The sequence below is a fragment of the Lacerta agilis genome, chromosome Z (assembly GCF_009819535.1).
Source record: "Lacerta agilis isolate rLacAgi1 chromosome Z, rLacAgi1.pri, whole genome shotgun sequence".
NCBI classification, from domain to species: Eukaryota; Metazoa; Chordata; class Lepidosauria; order Squamata; family Lacertidae; genus Lacerta; species Lacerta agilis.
Genome location: NC_046331.1, coordinates 1,240,414 through 1,256,844, shown reverse-complemented (window position 1 = coordinate 1,256,844; position 16,431 = coordinate 1,240,414). Strand labels below are relative to the sequence as shown.

General features: G+C 52.7%; 1 protein-coding gene across 1 annotated transcript in view; it reads left to right on the top strand.

Moving 5' to 3' along the window:
- Positions 1-12,464, top strand: part of LOC117040274 (carboxyl-terminal PDZ ligand of neuronal nitric oxide synthase protein-like) — a 43,723-nt gene extending 31,259 nt beyond the window's left edge. The window contains 4 exon segments of the mRNA XM_033137949.1: positions 6,716-6,883; positions 7,673-7,838; positions 8,838-9,183; positions 11,651-12,464. Coding sequence (XP_032993840.1) covers positions 6,716-6,883; positions 7,673-7,838; positions 8,838-9,183; positions 11,651-12,113 — 1,143 coding nt within the window. The 3' untranslated portion in view covers positions 12,114-12,464.
- The last annotated feature ends 3,967 nt before the right edge of the window (positions 12,465-16,431 follow it).

The following is a 16,431-nucleotide window of genomic DNA, read 5'->3' as shown; positions in this document are numbered from 1 at the left end:
AGCGCTCTATCACACTCCGCGCTTGCACAGGAGCGCTGCTCTAGTTGCGGACTTTCCAGGTTGCGAACGGCACCCCGGAACGGATCGTTTCCGCAACTAGAGGTACCACTGTAAATAAGTTCAACTGGATTTTGGATAAATGTGCAATTGTTACTGTTATGAGTTTTATAGTGTTGCCGTCGTCCTTAGTGGGTCGTGCAAACTGCGACTCTGAATAATGCTATTTTGTAGGGTAATGTAGGGGGTCCTGGCAGGGGTGAAACTAGGCTTTTATTTCACCCAGGTCAAAGACCCAGTTAGGCATACACACACCAAGGCACATTTGCGTACACACACACACACACACACACACAGGCTGGCAGCCTCAGTGGCACCCGTCTGGAGCCTTCACCTGGCTAGCCTTTCCCCCTCTTAGCTACAGCACTGGGTACTAGGGATGAGTTTATGGATCCAAGGGAGGGGTGGTCCCAGAATGTTTGGGGAGCACTGATTCAAGGTGTCTGTGAATAATAATAATAATAATATTTATTATTTGTACCCCGCCCATCTGGCTGGATTTCCCCAGCCACTCTGGGCGGCTTCCAACAGAAACCAAATACAACAATATCAAACATTAAAAACTTCCCTAAAAAGGGCTGCCTTCAGGTTTTTTCTGAATGTCAGGTAGTTGTTTATTTCCCTGACCTGTGATGGGAGGGCGTTCCACAGGGCGGGCGCCACTACCGAGAAGGCCCTCTGCCTGGTTCCCTGTAGTTTTGCTTCTCGCAGTGAGGGAACAGACAGAAGGCCCTCGGCGCTGGATCTCAGTGTCCTGGCTGAATGATGGGGGTGGAGACGCTCCTTCAGGTATACAGGACCGAGGCCGTTTAGGGCTTTGAAGGTCAGCACCAACACTTTGAATTGTGCTCGGAAACGTACTGGGAGCCAATGCAGATCTCTCAGGACCGGTGTTATGTGGTCTCGGCGGCCACTCCCAGTCACCAGTCTAGCTGCCGCATTTTGGATTAATTGCAGTTTCCGGGTCACCTTCAAAGGCAGCCCCACATAGAGCGCATTGCAGTAGTCCAAGCGGGAGATAACCAGAGCATGCACCACTTTGGTGAGACAGTCCGCGGGCAGGTAGGGTCTCAGCCTGCGTACCAGGTGGAGCTGGTAGACAGCTGCCCTGGATACAGAATTAACCTGCGCTTCCATGGACAGCTGTGAGTCCAAAATGACTCCCAGGCTGCGCACCTGGTCCTTCAGGGGCACAGTTACCCCATTCAGGACCAGGGAATCCTCCACACCTGCCCTCCTCCTGTCCCCCAAGAACAGTACTTCTGTCTTGTCAGGATTCAACCTCAATCTGTTAGCCGCCATCCATCCTCCAACCGCCTCCAGGCACTCACACAGGACCTTCACGGCCTTCACTGGTTCTGATTTGAAAGAGAGGTAGAGCTGGGTATCATCCGCATACTGATGAACACCCAGCCCAAACCCCCTGATGATCTCTCCCAGCGGCTTCATATAGATATTAAAAAGCATGGGGGAGAGGACAGAACCCTGAGGCACCCCACAAGTGAGAGCCCAGGGGTCTGAACACTCATCCCCTACCACCACTTTCTGAACACGGCCCAGGAGGAAGGAGCGGAACCACTGTATAACAGTGCCTCCAGCTCCCAACCCCTCTAGCCGGTCTAGAAGGATGTTATGGTCGATGGTGTCAAAGGCCGCTGAGAGATCCAGCAGAACTAGGAAACAGCTCTCACCTTTGTCCCTAGCCCGCCGGAGATCATCGACCAGCGCGACCAAGGCGGTTTCAGTCCCATGGTGAGGCCTGAATCCCGATTGGAAGGGATCCAAATGGTCCGCTTCTTCCAGGCGTGCCTGGAGTTGTTCAGCAACCACCCTCTCAATCACCTTGCCCAAGAATGGTAGATTTGAGACTGGGCGATAGTTGGCCATATTGGCCGGGTCTAAAGATGTTTTTTTAAGAAGCGGTTTAATGACCGCCTCTTTCAGCGGGGCTGGGAAGGCTCCCTCACAGAGGGAAGCATTCACCACCCCGCGCAGCCCATCGCCCAGCCCCTCCCGGCTAGCTTTTATAAGCCAGGATGGGCAAGGATCAAGGAGACAGGTGGTTGGTTTCACTCGTCCAAGCAGCCTGTCCACATCCTCGGAGGTAACAGACTGAAATTGATCCCACGCAACTGGACTAGACAGGACTCTGGCACTCTCCCGCCCTGGCCCTGCTCCCACGGTGGAGTCTATCTCTTTCCGAATCTGAGCGATTTTATCTGCAAAAAACTTTGCAAACGCATTGCAGGAGATCTTGGGGTCCCTACCAGGCCCCGATGACGAAGGTGGCTCCGATAGATTCCGAACCACCTGAAAGAGTCTCCTGCTGCTATTTTCCGCAGATGCAATAGAGGCGGTGAAGAAAGTCTTCTTCGCCGTCGCTATCGCCACTTGGTAGGCTCGACGTTGAGCTCTAACCTGTGTTCGGTCGGATTCAGAATGGGTTTTCTGCCACCGGCGCTCTAGCCGTCTCAACGATTGTTTCATCGCCCTCAGCTCCGGGGAAAACCACGGGGCTGTCCGGGCTCCATGCAACCGGAGAGGGCGCTTCGGAGCCAAACAGTCAATAGCCCTGGTTAGCTCCACATTCCAGCGGGCCACCAGGGAATCGGCTGAAAGGCCATCAACATGGGATAAAGTATCCCCTACCACTCTCTGGAAACCATTTGGATCCATTAAGTGGCGGGGGCGGACCATCCGAATTGGTCCCACCTCCCTGCAGAGGGGAAGGGTTGCGGAGAAGTCCAGTTGTACCAGGAAGTGATCTGACCATGGCACTTCTTTAGTTTCACTTTTTTTTAATGTCAGATCACCAACATCCATAGAGGTGAATACCAGGTCTAAGGCATGTCCTCGGCTATGAGTTGGACCAGACTTATTCAGGGACAGCCCCATGGAGGCCATGCTTTCCACGAAGTCCCGAGCGGCCCCTTGTAAGGTCGTGTCGGCATGGATGTTAAAATCCCCCAGGACGACCAAACTAGGTGACTCCAGGAGAACATCCGCCACGACCTGAAGCAGCTCGGGCAGGGAATCCTTGGTGCAGCGGGGAGGTCGGTACACCAAAAGGAATCCTGTACTGCCCCTATTGCCCAACTTCCAGAACATGCACTCAGAGAACTGGGTCTTCCCAATAGGACGCCTGGTGCAAACTAATGACTTCCTAAAAATCACTGCAACCCCCCCTCCCCGCCCAGATGGCCTGGGTTGCTGTGCGTAAGAGAAACCTGGTGGACAAGCAGCGGCAAGGACAGGCCCATCCGCTTCATCCAACCAAGTCTCTGTTACACATGCCAGGTCAAGTCCACCATCCACAATCAAGTCGTGGATGGCAGTGGTTTTATTCAACATTGACCTGGCATTGCACAGCAGCATCTTCAGGTCATGTGGGTATCCCTTGCTGAATCCAGTATCCGTCCGGTCAGGACCAGACCCGGAGGCAGGAATAGTCCTCAGACAACGACTAAACCTGCCTCCTCGGCAATGACATGGTCTGGTCTTAGCGTAACTCCTCCTCCTGCCCGTGATCACTGAGATCGGTTGTCCCAGTGCATCCCACCCTGTGGAACCTGCCCCAGCCATTTTGTTGGCCGGGACCCCCTCCCAGGCAGCCCTGACCCCACCCCTTAAGAACAAAATTAAACCTATATAAAAACAGAAAACAAAACACAACAATACAAACCAAAAACTATAAAAATTACAAGTAACCAAAATTATACAAAACTCAAAACCCCACTAAACATCTATCCCACCACCACAACAAGAAAACTTAAAAAGATGAAAAGAAATAATAATAATAATAGAAACATTTTAAAACATTTAAGAAAAAAAAGAAAAAAGAAAAAAAACATTTAAAAAAGAGCTGGACAGCAGCAGCACTCAGGCACTCAGGCAGGGGGGTCCTCCTGGGCAGCAGCAACCAGCAGCAAAGCAGAGGCAGCAGCAGTCCTTTTGAGGCCTTACCAGGCCCCGTCCTGGGCCAGGTGGTGCGTGGCAGGAACGGGGCCCTCAGGCACTCAGGCAGGGGAGTCCTCCTGGGCAGCAGCAACCAGCAGCAAAGCAGAGGCAGCAGCAGTCCTTTTATGGCCTTACCAGGCCCCGCCCTGGGCCAGGTGGTGAGTGGCAGGAACGGGGCCCTCAGGCACTCAGGCAGGGGAGTCCTCCTGGGCAGCAGCAACCAGCAGCAAAGCAGAGGCAGCAGCAGTCCTTTTGAGGCCTTACCAGGCCCCGCCCTGGGCCAGATGGTGAGTGGCAGGAACGGGGCCCTCAGGCACTCAGGCAGGGGAGTCCTCCTGGGCAGCAGCAACCAGCAGCAAAGCAGAGGCAGCAGCAGTCCTTTTATGGCCTTACCAGGCCCCGCCCTGGGCCAGGTGGTGAGTGGCAGGAACGGGGCCCTCAGGCACTCAGGCAGGGGAGTCCTCCTGGGCAGCAGCAACCAGCAGCAAAGCAGAGGCAGCAGCAGTCCTTTTGTGGCCTTACCAGGCCCCGCCCTGGGCCAGGTGGTGAGTGGCAGGAACGGGGCCCTCAGGCACTCAGGCAGGGGAGTCCTCCTGGGCAGCAGCAACCAGCAGCAAAGCAGAGGCAGCAGCAGTCCTTTTGAGGCCTTACCAGGCCCCGCCCTGGGCCAGTTGGTGAGTGGCAGGAACGGGGCCCTCAGGCACTCAGGCAGGGGAGTCCTCCTGGGCAGCAGCAACCAGCAGCAAAGCAGAGGCAGCAGCAGTCCTTTTATGGCCTTACCAGGCCCCGCCCTGGGCCAGGTGGTGAGTGGCAGGAACGGGGCCCTCAGGCACTCAGGCAGGGGAGTCCTCCTGGGCAGCAGCAACCAGCAGCAAAGCAGAGGCAGCAGCAGTCCTTTTGAGGCCTTACCAGGCCCCGCCCTGGGCCAGGTGGTGAGTGGCAGGAACGGGGCCCTCAGGCACTCAGGCAGGGGAGTCCTCCTGGGCAGCAGCAACCAGCAGCAAAGCAGAGGCAGCAGCAGTCCTTTTATGGCCTTACCAGGCCCCGCCCTGGGCCAGGTGGTGAGTGGCAGGAACGGGGCCCTCAGGCACTCAGGCAGGGGAGTCCTCCTGGGCAGCAGCAACCAGCAGCAAAGCAGAGGCAGCAGCAGTCCTTTTGAGGCCTTACCAGGCCCCGCCCTGGGCCAGGTGGTGAGTGGCAGGAACGGGGCCCTCAGGCACTCAGGCAGGGGAGTCCTCCTGGGCAGCAGCAACCAGCAGCAAAGCAGAGGCAGCAGCAGTCCTTTTGAGGCCTTACCAGGCCCCGCCCTGGGCCAGGTGGTGAGTGGCAGGAACGGGGCCCTCAGGCACTCAGGCAGGGGAGTCCTCCTGGGCAGCAGCAACCAGCAGCAAAGCAGAGGCAGCAGCAGTCCTTTTATGGCCTTACCAGGCCCCGCCCTGGGCCAGGTGGTGAGTGGCAGGAACGGGGCCCTCAGGCACTCAGGCAGGGGAGTCCTCCTGGGCAGCAGCAACCAGCAGCAAAGCAGAGGCAGCAGCAGTCCTTTTGAGGCCTTACCAGGCCCCGCCCTGGGCCAGGTGGTGAGTGGCAGGAACGGGGCCCTCAGGCACTCAGGCAGGGGAGTCCTCCTGGGCAGCAGCAACCAGCAGCAAAGCAGAGGCAGCAGCAGTCCTTTTATGGCCTTACCAGGCCCCGCCCTGGGCCAGGTGGTGAGTGGCAGGAACGGGGCCCTCAGGCACTCAGGCAGGGGAGTCCTCCTGGGCAGCAGCAACCAGCAGCAAAGCAGAGGCAGCAGCAGTCCTTTTGAGGCCTTACCAGGCCCCGCCCTGGGCCAGGTGGTGAGTGGCAGGAACGGGGCCCTCAGGCACTCAGGCAGGGGAGTCCTCCTGAGTCAAGATGAAGTCAAGATGATTAGCTGCTAGCCCACACTTTCTCAGTGCCCCCCACCTCTAAGCAGGTCTACAAACATTTGGGGCTAGGGGCCAAGCCTAGAGAAGAGATGGGATTTTATTTTTAAAATCTATACATTTGTTCATAGAAGTACAGACTGTAACAAAAAGCACATTATGTTCTTGTTGTCAGCAAGGGGTTCCCCATTGTGGGAGGGTCTCCCCGGAGAAGCCCACCTGGTGCCTTCGTTATATGTCTCTCTTCAACCAGGCTTTGGGCTGATTAACATCCCATGTCCTTTTAAAGGGTGGAGCGGGTGGGGTTATTGGTTTGTTTTGTTCTTATTCTTATTATGTATTTTGCATTTTTATCTTGTAATTTTTTGCTGTGAGCTGCCCTGAGATCTTTGGAAGAAGGGCTGCATCCAAGCTAAATAAATAAATTATTTTATTTTTATTTTTTTGCAAACAATAATTGCATAAATTCACAAAAACCAGGGATAATTTGTGTCTTGGGTAATGACTACTACCCAAACAGGAGTGCTGTTTTCCTTTCCCTTTTGTTCAGCACTTTTTTATCTAATCTTTTTTTTTTACAATCGTTCACAATAATCAGCAGAACTACTCCAGGAAGAGAAAAAAGTATTTTTTTGAAAACGCTTCTCGTCGTGACATTCTGCAAGAAATATGTCTGGCTGCAAATCGCTTGGGGAGCCAGCAGTTCTCTTTGCATGGCACGAATATGTGTTGTAGAAGGGAAGGTGCGGAGAAGGTTCCTGATTTTCCCCTCCTTGTCTCCGCATGCTGGATTCCAGGAAAATGAGACCGGGTCGCTCCGCCCTTCCACCGCACAGCCGCTGGGCAGCCCTGCAAGCCCCAGCTCCCCCGCCTCAGTGACCCCGCTGGCCTCCCAGCATTGCCTCCAGCTCCTCCAGCACCAACTCCTGCAGCAGCAGCAGCAGACGCAGGTGGCTGCGGCACAGGTAACTATGCCCCTCCCTGTCTGGCGACCACCTGACTGCACTTTCTTTGACGCAGTTTTCAGCAGGTGTGTGTGTGTTTGTGTGTGTGTGTGTGTGTGAGAGAGAGAGAGAGAGAGAGAGAGAGAGAGAGAGAGAGAGAGAGAGAGAGAGAGACCCACTAGCTTCTACCTTAAATTGCCCCGTATAGGATGTTGTCGCTGTATTTATACCCTGGCTTTTTGCCAGGTGACTCACACAGATTAAAGCAATTCAGGTAAAAAGTTGAAATCATGGAAAATGCAAACAGTTAAAAAGTAATTAAACTCTCAGTAGAATAAAAGCAGTGCGAAAGAAGGGTTTTGGAAGCTTGGAAGCAAACTCTGCTTGCAACAGCCTGTAAGTGGTTCTTGTGTTTGTGAGTGAGTGTGCATATATACATATATAAATATAATATAATAAAGGGGATGAATATGATAGGTGGCTCGAAAGGAAAGGAAGCCAAAACCAAAAGCGCCTCTGACAAATCCACTGTGGAGGAGAACTTTAATTGATAGCTGTCATAAAGCCTCATTGTTGTGTTCAGGGGCACTCTTTTCTCTGAATTGGAGGCAAAAGCAGCAGAGAACGGCTGTCGCCTGCCTGCGCATGGCTTGCCCAGTGGCACCTCCAGCTGACCACCGTTAGAAGCAGAGAGTCGGGCTGGATGGATGCATTGGCCTGACCCAGCAGGGCCCCTGGTGGCTTCACTCATCCCTCTCGGCTCACGAGACTCTCCCATCGTGTCCCCACCCTCGCCCCGTCCCCCGGCAGGTGCAGCTCCTGAAAGACCAGCTGTCAGCCGAAACCACAGCCCGGGTTGAAGCTCAGGTCCGAGTCCGGCAGCTCTTGATGACCAACCACGACCTCCTCCAGCACGTCTCCTTGCTAGTGAGGCAGCTCAAGGAACTAGAAATCAAGGTGCACCTGCGACATCCGGGTGAGTGACTGGAGTAGTTGGGAGGGGGTCTCTCCATGGAGGGTCGCTCAAGGGCCTCTCTCGGGTACCCAGTAATGCTAACCCACCTGGTCCTCCCTCTCTCCGCATTATCCTCCCAACAACCCTGCCAGGTAGGTTAGGCTCAATAAAATTGAAACGGTTTGTAAAGTAAGTTTTCATGCAACACCAGAAGATACCCAACTATTGTCATTGTATAATTACTATAAGATGGTTGTATAACCTTAAAGGAAAAGGTAAAGGGACCCCTGACCGTTAGGACTCTGGGGTTGTGGCGCTCATCTCACATTACTGGCTGAGGGAGCCGGCCTACAGCTTCCGGGTCATGTGGCCAGCAGGACAAAGCCGCTTCTGGTGAACCAGAGCAGCGCACGGAAATGCCATTTACCTTCCCGCCAGAACGGGACCTATTTATCTGCTTGCACTTTTGACGTGCTTTCGAACTGCTAGGTGGGCAGGAGCAGGGACCGAGCAACTGGAGCTCACCCCATCGCAGGGATTCAAACCGCCAATCTTCTGATCAGCAAGCCCTAGGCTCTGTGGTTCAACCCACAGCGCCACCTGCGTCCCTTGTATAACCTTAGAAAGTTGTATAGTCTGAGAAAGAGGATGGCTGTGCGGGGCATGGCTGCGACTGCCATGAAGGGACCCTGAGCTTCTGAATTTGCCACAGCGCTACCGCAATGCAGTGCAGAATTAGAGCAACGGATGTGCTCAGCAGCTTGTGTGGCTTTGCGAGGTCTATCAGGTGGCTTCATATCCTGATGGATAGATGGAGCCTCCAGGCTCAGAGGCAGTCTGCCACTGAATACCAGATACTGGGAGCATAAAACAGGACCAGGGAGGGCTATTGGCCTGCACCCACAGCTTGGGGGCTTCCCAGAGGCCTCTGTGGGAAGCCTTTGGTCTCAGACAACAGGCACGGACACTCCATCCTTGTGGTGTTACTCATCCACCATTCCTCCCCCCCCTTGCTTTTAGTTGACCGTTCCCTGCAGAACCTGAGTCTGGCTCAGTCACTCTCCCTCAACTTAAAGAACCACTACAGCCTTGACATCAACCTGCCATCCACCTCGACACCGGCCAGCGTCCTGGGCAGCCCTGTGGCACAGATGGGCGGATCTTGCGAGTCTTACCTGAATCTGTCCAACCTGGAGAAGGGAAGCCAGCCGGCCCACTGGGCAGAGAGCGAGGAGCACCTGGCAGTCCTGGAGGGGCCAGACGGCCTCCGCAGCGTTGAGGGGTCTGAGGCCGCAGACTGTGGGGTGCTCGGAAGATCCAGCCGGCAGAAGAGCAGCTACCTGGGCACTCCAGCACAGGAGGAGAGGTAGGGGATTCTTGGCATAGTGTTGCTCATAATCAACCCATGCACTGTGCGGTGGGAAAGGGGGGTGGGCTGCGATACATGCAGATTTTTGCAATTTCACAGCTGTTGTGCCAGCGCCAACGATGCTGCCGCACCCATCGGTCTGCTCTCATAGAATCAGAACTGGAGGGGTCTCCAAGGGCCATCTAGTCCAGTGTTTTTCAACCTTTTTTGGGCAAAGGTACACTTGTTTCATGAAAAAATTCACGAGGCACACCACCATTAGAAAATGTTAAAAAAATTAACTCTGTGCCTATATTGACTATATATAAAGTAATTTTTCAATTTTTCCGACGGCACACCAGGCAACATCTCGCGGCACACTAGTGTGCCGCGGAACAGTGGTTGAAAAACACTGATCTAGTCCAATCCCCTGCAATGCAGGAATGAGAGCCAGCGATTCCCTGACACAGGGCCATCCAACCTCTGACTAAAACCCCCCAATGAAGGAGAGCCCACCACCTTAAGAGGGAGTCCATTCTACTGTTGAATGGCTCTTAACCCTCACAAAGGTCTTCCTGATATTTAGTTGGAATCTCCTCCTTTCTTGCAATTTGAATCTATTGGTTTTGGGTCCCTCCAGAGCAGCAGAAAACAAGCTTGTTCCATCTTCTGCGGGACAGCCCTTAATTGACAGCTGTCACATCCCCTCCCAGTCTCCTCTTCTCCATGCTAAACATCCCCAGCTCTGCAACCATTCCTCATAAGGCTGGGTTCTACGCCTCCCCTGCAAATCTGGCCTTGGTTAGCAGAATTTGGGGGACCTTCAAAAACCAGCATATGTGGTCAGCTGTTTTGCTCACAGGTGGCTGGAGGGAAACTTTTCTCAGCCCAAGGGCCACGTTTCCTCCTGAGCAGCTTTCAAGGGGCCACATGGCCAGAGGCAGAAGTGGGTGGAGCCATGGATGTGGCTCACCCCTTCGCACAGAACCCGACAAATGCAGCTTCACCACAGCCAGAGATTCCTATGTTCCCACCTCTCTACCCATCCAGGCAGATGAGAGGCACCACCCCGAATTGAGGACACATCCCAGCCAGGAAAATCCCCTTTCTCAACACAGGACGATCCCATCTTGCACAATTACGCTCTCTGCCTTGCTCACCGGGCAAGTCCTGTTCAGTCCACAGGCTCTGGGTGCTCTTGTGAGATCTTGCTGAAAAATCTCTTTCCACACCGGGGGAAAGAATGCAAAAAGAGTTTTAAAGCTCTCTGTCTTGTGTGCAGTTAATTTGTGCAGTTTCAACTGGTAGGCTTTCAACCATGCAAGGTTAAAGTTAATTGCACACAATGGGGAATCATACTGAATGCCAGTTTAGTAATGGAGAATGCAAAACCTGGTTCGCTGTGGGAGGGGTGTGCTGCCCCAAGGTAGCACCCAACTACTGTTTGCTAGAATTGCAAAGTGGGGGGGGGGCTGCTACTCAAATCTCACTACAGGCAAGCCAGGGAAGGGGCTGCTACTCAAGGGTGGAACAGCTGCTTTGCATGCAGAATGTTCCTGGGTCATTTCCTGGGCAGCATTTGTGTGGGGCTGCCCTTGGGGGGTCTGGTCCTGAAGCTCCAGCGACTGCAGAGTGCGGTGGCCAGATTGCTGGTGGGGTCACCTGGCCGACAGTATGCGACACCCTTGTTCAGGCACCTGCGCTGGCTGCCCACCTGCTACTGAGCCAAGGTCAAGGCCCTTGTACCAATTTACGAAGCCCTGGGCAACTTGGGTCCAGGGTACCCAGGGAGCGCCTGAGCTCTTATATCCCAGCTTGATCACTCAGGTCATCAGCAGGAGCACCGCTGGTCGTTACCTCAGTTGGTGAGGCTAATTTGACAACAACAAGAAACCGAGCCTTTGGTGTCCCATCAGCCCAGCCCTGTGGAACACTCTGCCACTAGAGATCCAGCAAGCGCTTTCTGTTTCAACTTTTAAATGCCTGCTGGAAACTTTTCCATTTTGCCTGGCCTGTGCAGGTAATTAAGAATAAGTCCCTTCCACGGTAGTTGGCTGATTTCTGAGCTTAGCATTCTTACATGGTTTTTATTGTATGGTTTTATCTATAGTTGTTGTGAACTGATCTGATATATATATATTTTTAATGAATTAGGGGAATACAAATAAAATATACCACATTTTTCCGTGTGTAAGAGTAGGTTGTTGTTGTTTTTTTAAACCAAACAATTAGATTTAAAATTGGGGCTTGTCTTATACACAGGTAGTGCTGAGGGGTGTTTTCTTAATTTGGAGGGGGGGCGTCTTATACACGGAAAAATACGGGTAATATTATTTTCGTTCTATTTTATTCCTTATTAAGTTTGTACACTGCCCTTTATCCGAAGATCACAGGGCCGTAAAGTTATTTATTTGTTTGTAGAAGTATTTCTCTGCCAAACACCAGGGCAGTGTGCAAAGCCACCCATCCCTTCTCCATTTGACAGGTTGCAGCCCCTCATCCCCAAGCTGAACCCGCCCCCTCCAACCCTGCGGAGGAGGTCAAGCAAAACCACCTCGCCCAGCCTGGAAGCAGAGAAGGACACCGGCTCCGGCACCAGCACCAGCACCAACTCTGGGCCCGGCCACAGCACCTCCACGCTCACCAGCATCACCTTCTTCTCGCTGGCCAGCTTGGAGTCTGAGCCCAGGACGCTGGGAAGAGGTCACACTTGCGGCCGTGCCGAAAACCAGGCGGCCCTAAGCCAGGAGCGGGCTGGGGAGGGTGGACAGGCACCCCCAGCAAAAGGGACCTTGGGACGACCCGAGAAAGGCCCCGCTAGGGATCTGGGTGGCAGCTTGTCTGTCCGGCGTCCTTTCTTCTCCTCAGCCGGCAATGAAACCTGTTTGCGCATCAGTCTCTCGGAGGACGAGCTGGACACACCCGGGGCCTGCGTTGCTCGTGCATAAACCATGCTCGCACTGGTTGCCAGGCACGGGTTGTGGGGTTAGAGGTGGCTTGTAGGGTGCTGTGGCGCCAGAGGGGAGTCTCTGAAATGGCCACCAGTGGAGGCTGGCAGTTCCGTAAGAGCGAAAGTGGGGGACTTTGAGCCAGAAGCCACGTGGTCTCCAAAAGAAGAGAGCTGGGGGGAGGGGTCTACTGCCTTTGTCTCCCACACAAGCAGAGGTCCTCAGCAGACATCAGGAAATGACCAGAAGTCTTGACCTGGGATGGAGGAACACCTAAGGACCTCGTGTCACCCAGGGTACAACCAGGCGCAAGGTCCTCAGTCTCGCGTGCCCCAGGGAAAGAGCTCAGCGCGGCTGGCTGAAATCTAGACTGTATGCCACAGGTTGCTCCCCTAGCCAAGAAAAGATGCTTGCAGTTTGGGGGGGGGGCAAAAGAGGTGGGGAGAAGGAGGTCGTGGGTGGCCTGTAGTAGCATTCAGGGTTGTGAGGCAAGGTTAGCACCCGAGCAGGGTGGGTGGTGGTTATCCCCAGCATAATGGTCACTTCCGGAAGTCTCCCATGGAATGAGAGGGACGCACACAGGTGAGATTTGTCCAGTGTTTTGAAGTCACTTGATAGCCCCATCTTGGACGCCCCTGTGGGAACCGCTGGAAAGGCACCTTGGCTGCCATTTGCAGACCAGGCCTCGGCTGTTAGGCCAGAGAGGGGCTGTGGTGGCACCCTCCAAACACTTTACCTCTAACCCCCCTGGGGGGTGTGGGGAATGCTGAAGGTGCAGGAAGTTTGCACCTTTTGCTGAATGAAAGAGAGCCCACCCTTCAGGTCCCCCCCCACCCCACAATTCCCCCCACCTGCATCCCCACAGCAGACCATCCCTTCCTTCAGCAGGAGTTTAGTGGCACAGATACTCCTTTCAGTTCTATTTTATTCTGAGGCTGGAGAAATTAAGCATACTGTTTTGGTGTTTCCTAGATCCTGAGGTAGTTGGTATTATTTCTGCTTTCCTATTCCTTCTCAGTAGTGGCACCCGCCCTGTGGAACGCCCTCCCATCAGATGTCAGGGAAAGAAACAGCTTTCTGACTTTTAGAAGACATCTGAAGGCAGCCCTGTTTAGGGAAGTTTTTAATGTCTGATGTTTTATTGCTTTATTATTATTATTATTATTATTATTATTATTAATTTGGATGGGAGCCGCCCAGAGTGGCTGGGGAAACCCAGCCAGATGGGTGGGGTATAAATAATAAATTATTATTATTTAAATTGGTGAAATCTGAACAGTTTTGCGCTGAGTAGGAGACCCAAGAGTGAGAGAGTGCAGAAAGCCAATTCCAGCGGATGCTTGGGTGGTGGACAGCGAAGTTTTACTCCGAGTAGACCCAGCCCCACAGGGTCCCAATGGTGACAACTTGTTCTGCCACTCATCATATTGCAGGGGCGTCAAAGGAGATCCCCCCCAGGCCATCTGTGCAAAGTAAAACACTGAAATTGGGGACCAGACTAGTTTCTCCAAAAGAGAAAAACAGAGGAGGCCCATGTCTGTACATTTTACCTCATCCATCAGGTTCTGTGAATGCTGCAAACTTAGTCTTTTTTTTTGAAGCGAAAGCTGGAAATTGGGGGTTATGGGTCATCCAGAGGAGGGGGCACAACCGTCTCCTTCCCTCAGCGGATGCTCAGAAGGGTGGAAATGGGTTGTTTCTGTTTCAGAAACAGAACTCATCTGCCGTGCAAGTCAGGATGGAAACTGTAATGTTTGGTCACAGAGAGAGAGAGCGAGAGAGAGTGGAGGAGGATCAGGAGTAGGTACTGTCGGTTGCTGAAAGGACGGATTTGAGAGGAGGGAGAGTTAAATTTGGGGCCAGGTGGGAATGCAGTCAGGAGAACTGGACAGCAAGCCAGTTGCAAGAGGTGGGCTCAGGAGGAGTCGGGGGGGCTCAGTGCTCAGTGGGGGTGTCATGCCAGTGGCGCCATTAGGCGGATCGGCCATGCGCAGCCACTGAAGGCCGCCCCAGGTGAGCACATGTCACAGGAGCGAGTGCGAAGCACGTCGGCCAAGCAAGCTCAAGAGGTGGTGAGAATCACAAACGGGGGGGGGGGGGTGCCTTTGTTCACTAGTGGGTGGCAGCTTTGAGGGTCCTGAAAGTTTGGGGGGTGGCGGGAAAATGCCCCTGATATGGTGAAAGCCACCCCCCAAAACTTTCAGGACCCTCAAAGCTGCCCCCCACTAGTGAACAAAGGCACCCCCGGTTTGTGATTCTCACTCCTTCACACGAGGGCCTTGCAGGCTGGCTCACACAAGCAGAGGAGCCCTATTTCGAAAGGCACCCGAAAAGAAAAGGAAATGGTGATGTGTTGCCATTCAAAAGGTGTGTCCCTTAGCTGGGGAGATCCAGAGGGGAGGGGCATGTAGTGCGCCTCCTTCGGGGGCCAAATGCACAGTTTCACGAGGCAGGTCAGGAATGTGTTTAGAAGGTTGATTTGGGGTGAAGGGATGTGTTGTTGGTAGCAATTCATGGGGGGGGGCGAGAGAGAGAGAGAAGGGCCACCCATGTCTGGGTTGCCTAGCAACCCTCTGCACAGGTAGACCAGGCCCCGCAGAGGCCAGGTAGCCTAGGCTGGTCACCAGAGCAGGGCACTTCTGGAAATTGAGGCCGTTGCCCATCAACTACCACTAAACAAGTCCTCAAGGGGCAAGTTCAAAGGGCAATTAGAGTTTCTAACCACCCTGGTTGGAGGGTGGGGATGCTCTTGTGTACATTTTTAATCTGTAGTTTTCACACATGCAGGAATATTGGCAGCACGGAGATTTTAACACTTGCTTGTCAATGCATGTGCTTTCATAAAGGCACAGCTGCGTTTGGCCAGTTAAGTATTCATCAGGGTGGCAGGGTGAGAATCCTGCCTCCTGAGGGTAGATGTACTCAGAAATCAAGGCATGGCGTTTGAGCACCCAGGCAAGTCACTGCACATGCAGAACAGCTTCCGTTAGCCGCTTCCGTTTGTTTGGAAGGGAAACATCACTTTTCATGTGTTTGTGTGTGCCCTTAATCGATGGGACCATGTGTATGTTCCATACTTGGATATTTCTGGCCATATGCAATGTGCTGAGTGAGAATCTGCCGCAAGGCAGGCTGAAATTCCACTGGTGGTGCTGATTTCTTTTATCACAGTGTTGCAATAGTGGGAAACAGCTGACACGCACGCACCTCAACGAGGTGGGAGGAGAGGAAGGTTCACACATCTTGCTTTCTTTTATCATATATAGGAGACTCTGAGCCAAAAACCACATAGTTTCACATTCTCTCAAAGCTATTTCCAAGTTAGCACAGAGGATGGAAACCCAGTGGTTAAAAACAAACAAACCACCTGTTTAAAATAATCAGGATTTTTGCAAAATGCAGGACTCTCTTTTGCAACCTGAGAGCTGTAGTCCAGGACATCTGGAGTAGTAGTAGTAGAAGTAGTAGTAGTAGTAGTAGTAGTAGTAGTAATAATAATAATAATAATAATAATAATATATTATTATTATTATTATTATTATTATTATTATTATTATTATTATTTATACCCCGCCCATCTGGCTGGGCTTCCCCAGCCACTCTGGGTAGCATCCAACAGAATATTAAAATACAATAATCTATCCGCTATCAAACATTAAAAGCTTCCCTAAACAGGGCTGCCTTCAGATGTCTTCTAAAAGCCTGGTAGTTGTTGTTCTCTTTGACATCCGGTGGGAGGGTGTTCCACAGGGCGGGTGCCACTACCAGGTTAAGAAAGACTAATGTAGGATGTAGCTTATAGTCTCCTCCCCACAAAATGTTTGTTCTTTATGGCTTACATTTCCCAGTTCACACTGGAATCCTCGCTTCATTCAAACAGCCAAGCTTCACTTGAAATAAAAATCTGGGACAACCTGCAGGGGAGGTTGCAGAAGCATGTGCAGAGTGCTGGAGCTGCCAACTTGAATGATCTGCCACAGTTTTCTTGCCAGGGGCAAAATTCTGGGCCAGAGGTTTGAGTCAGGGGCATTTCTGTGTGTTGTGGGGGGGGGGGGGAGAAAAATTGTGTCATAATTTAAAGCCTACTTGAGAGCAAGAGGAGTCAGGGGTCATTTTATTTCCAAGTGTTATCCTGTAAATTGTTGTTGAAGAATTCAAGAGAGAGAGAAAGTTTGAATTTATTGTGTAAAGCGTTCAATGTTGTTGGGACCATGAGTATAATTACAGATTTCTTTCTCCTTACAGTTTGTCAGAGTGGTCTTTTTGGTGCACACCCTTCCCTGGCGAGGGTTGGGGGGGGGAGAGGTGGTTTTTGCCT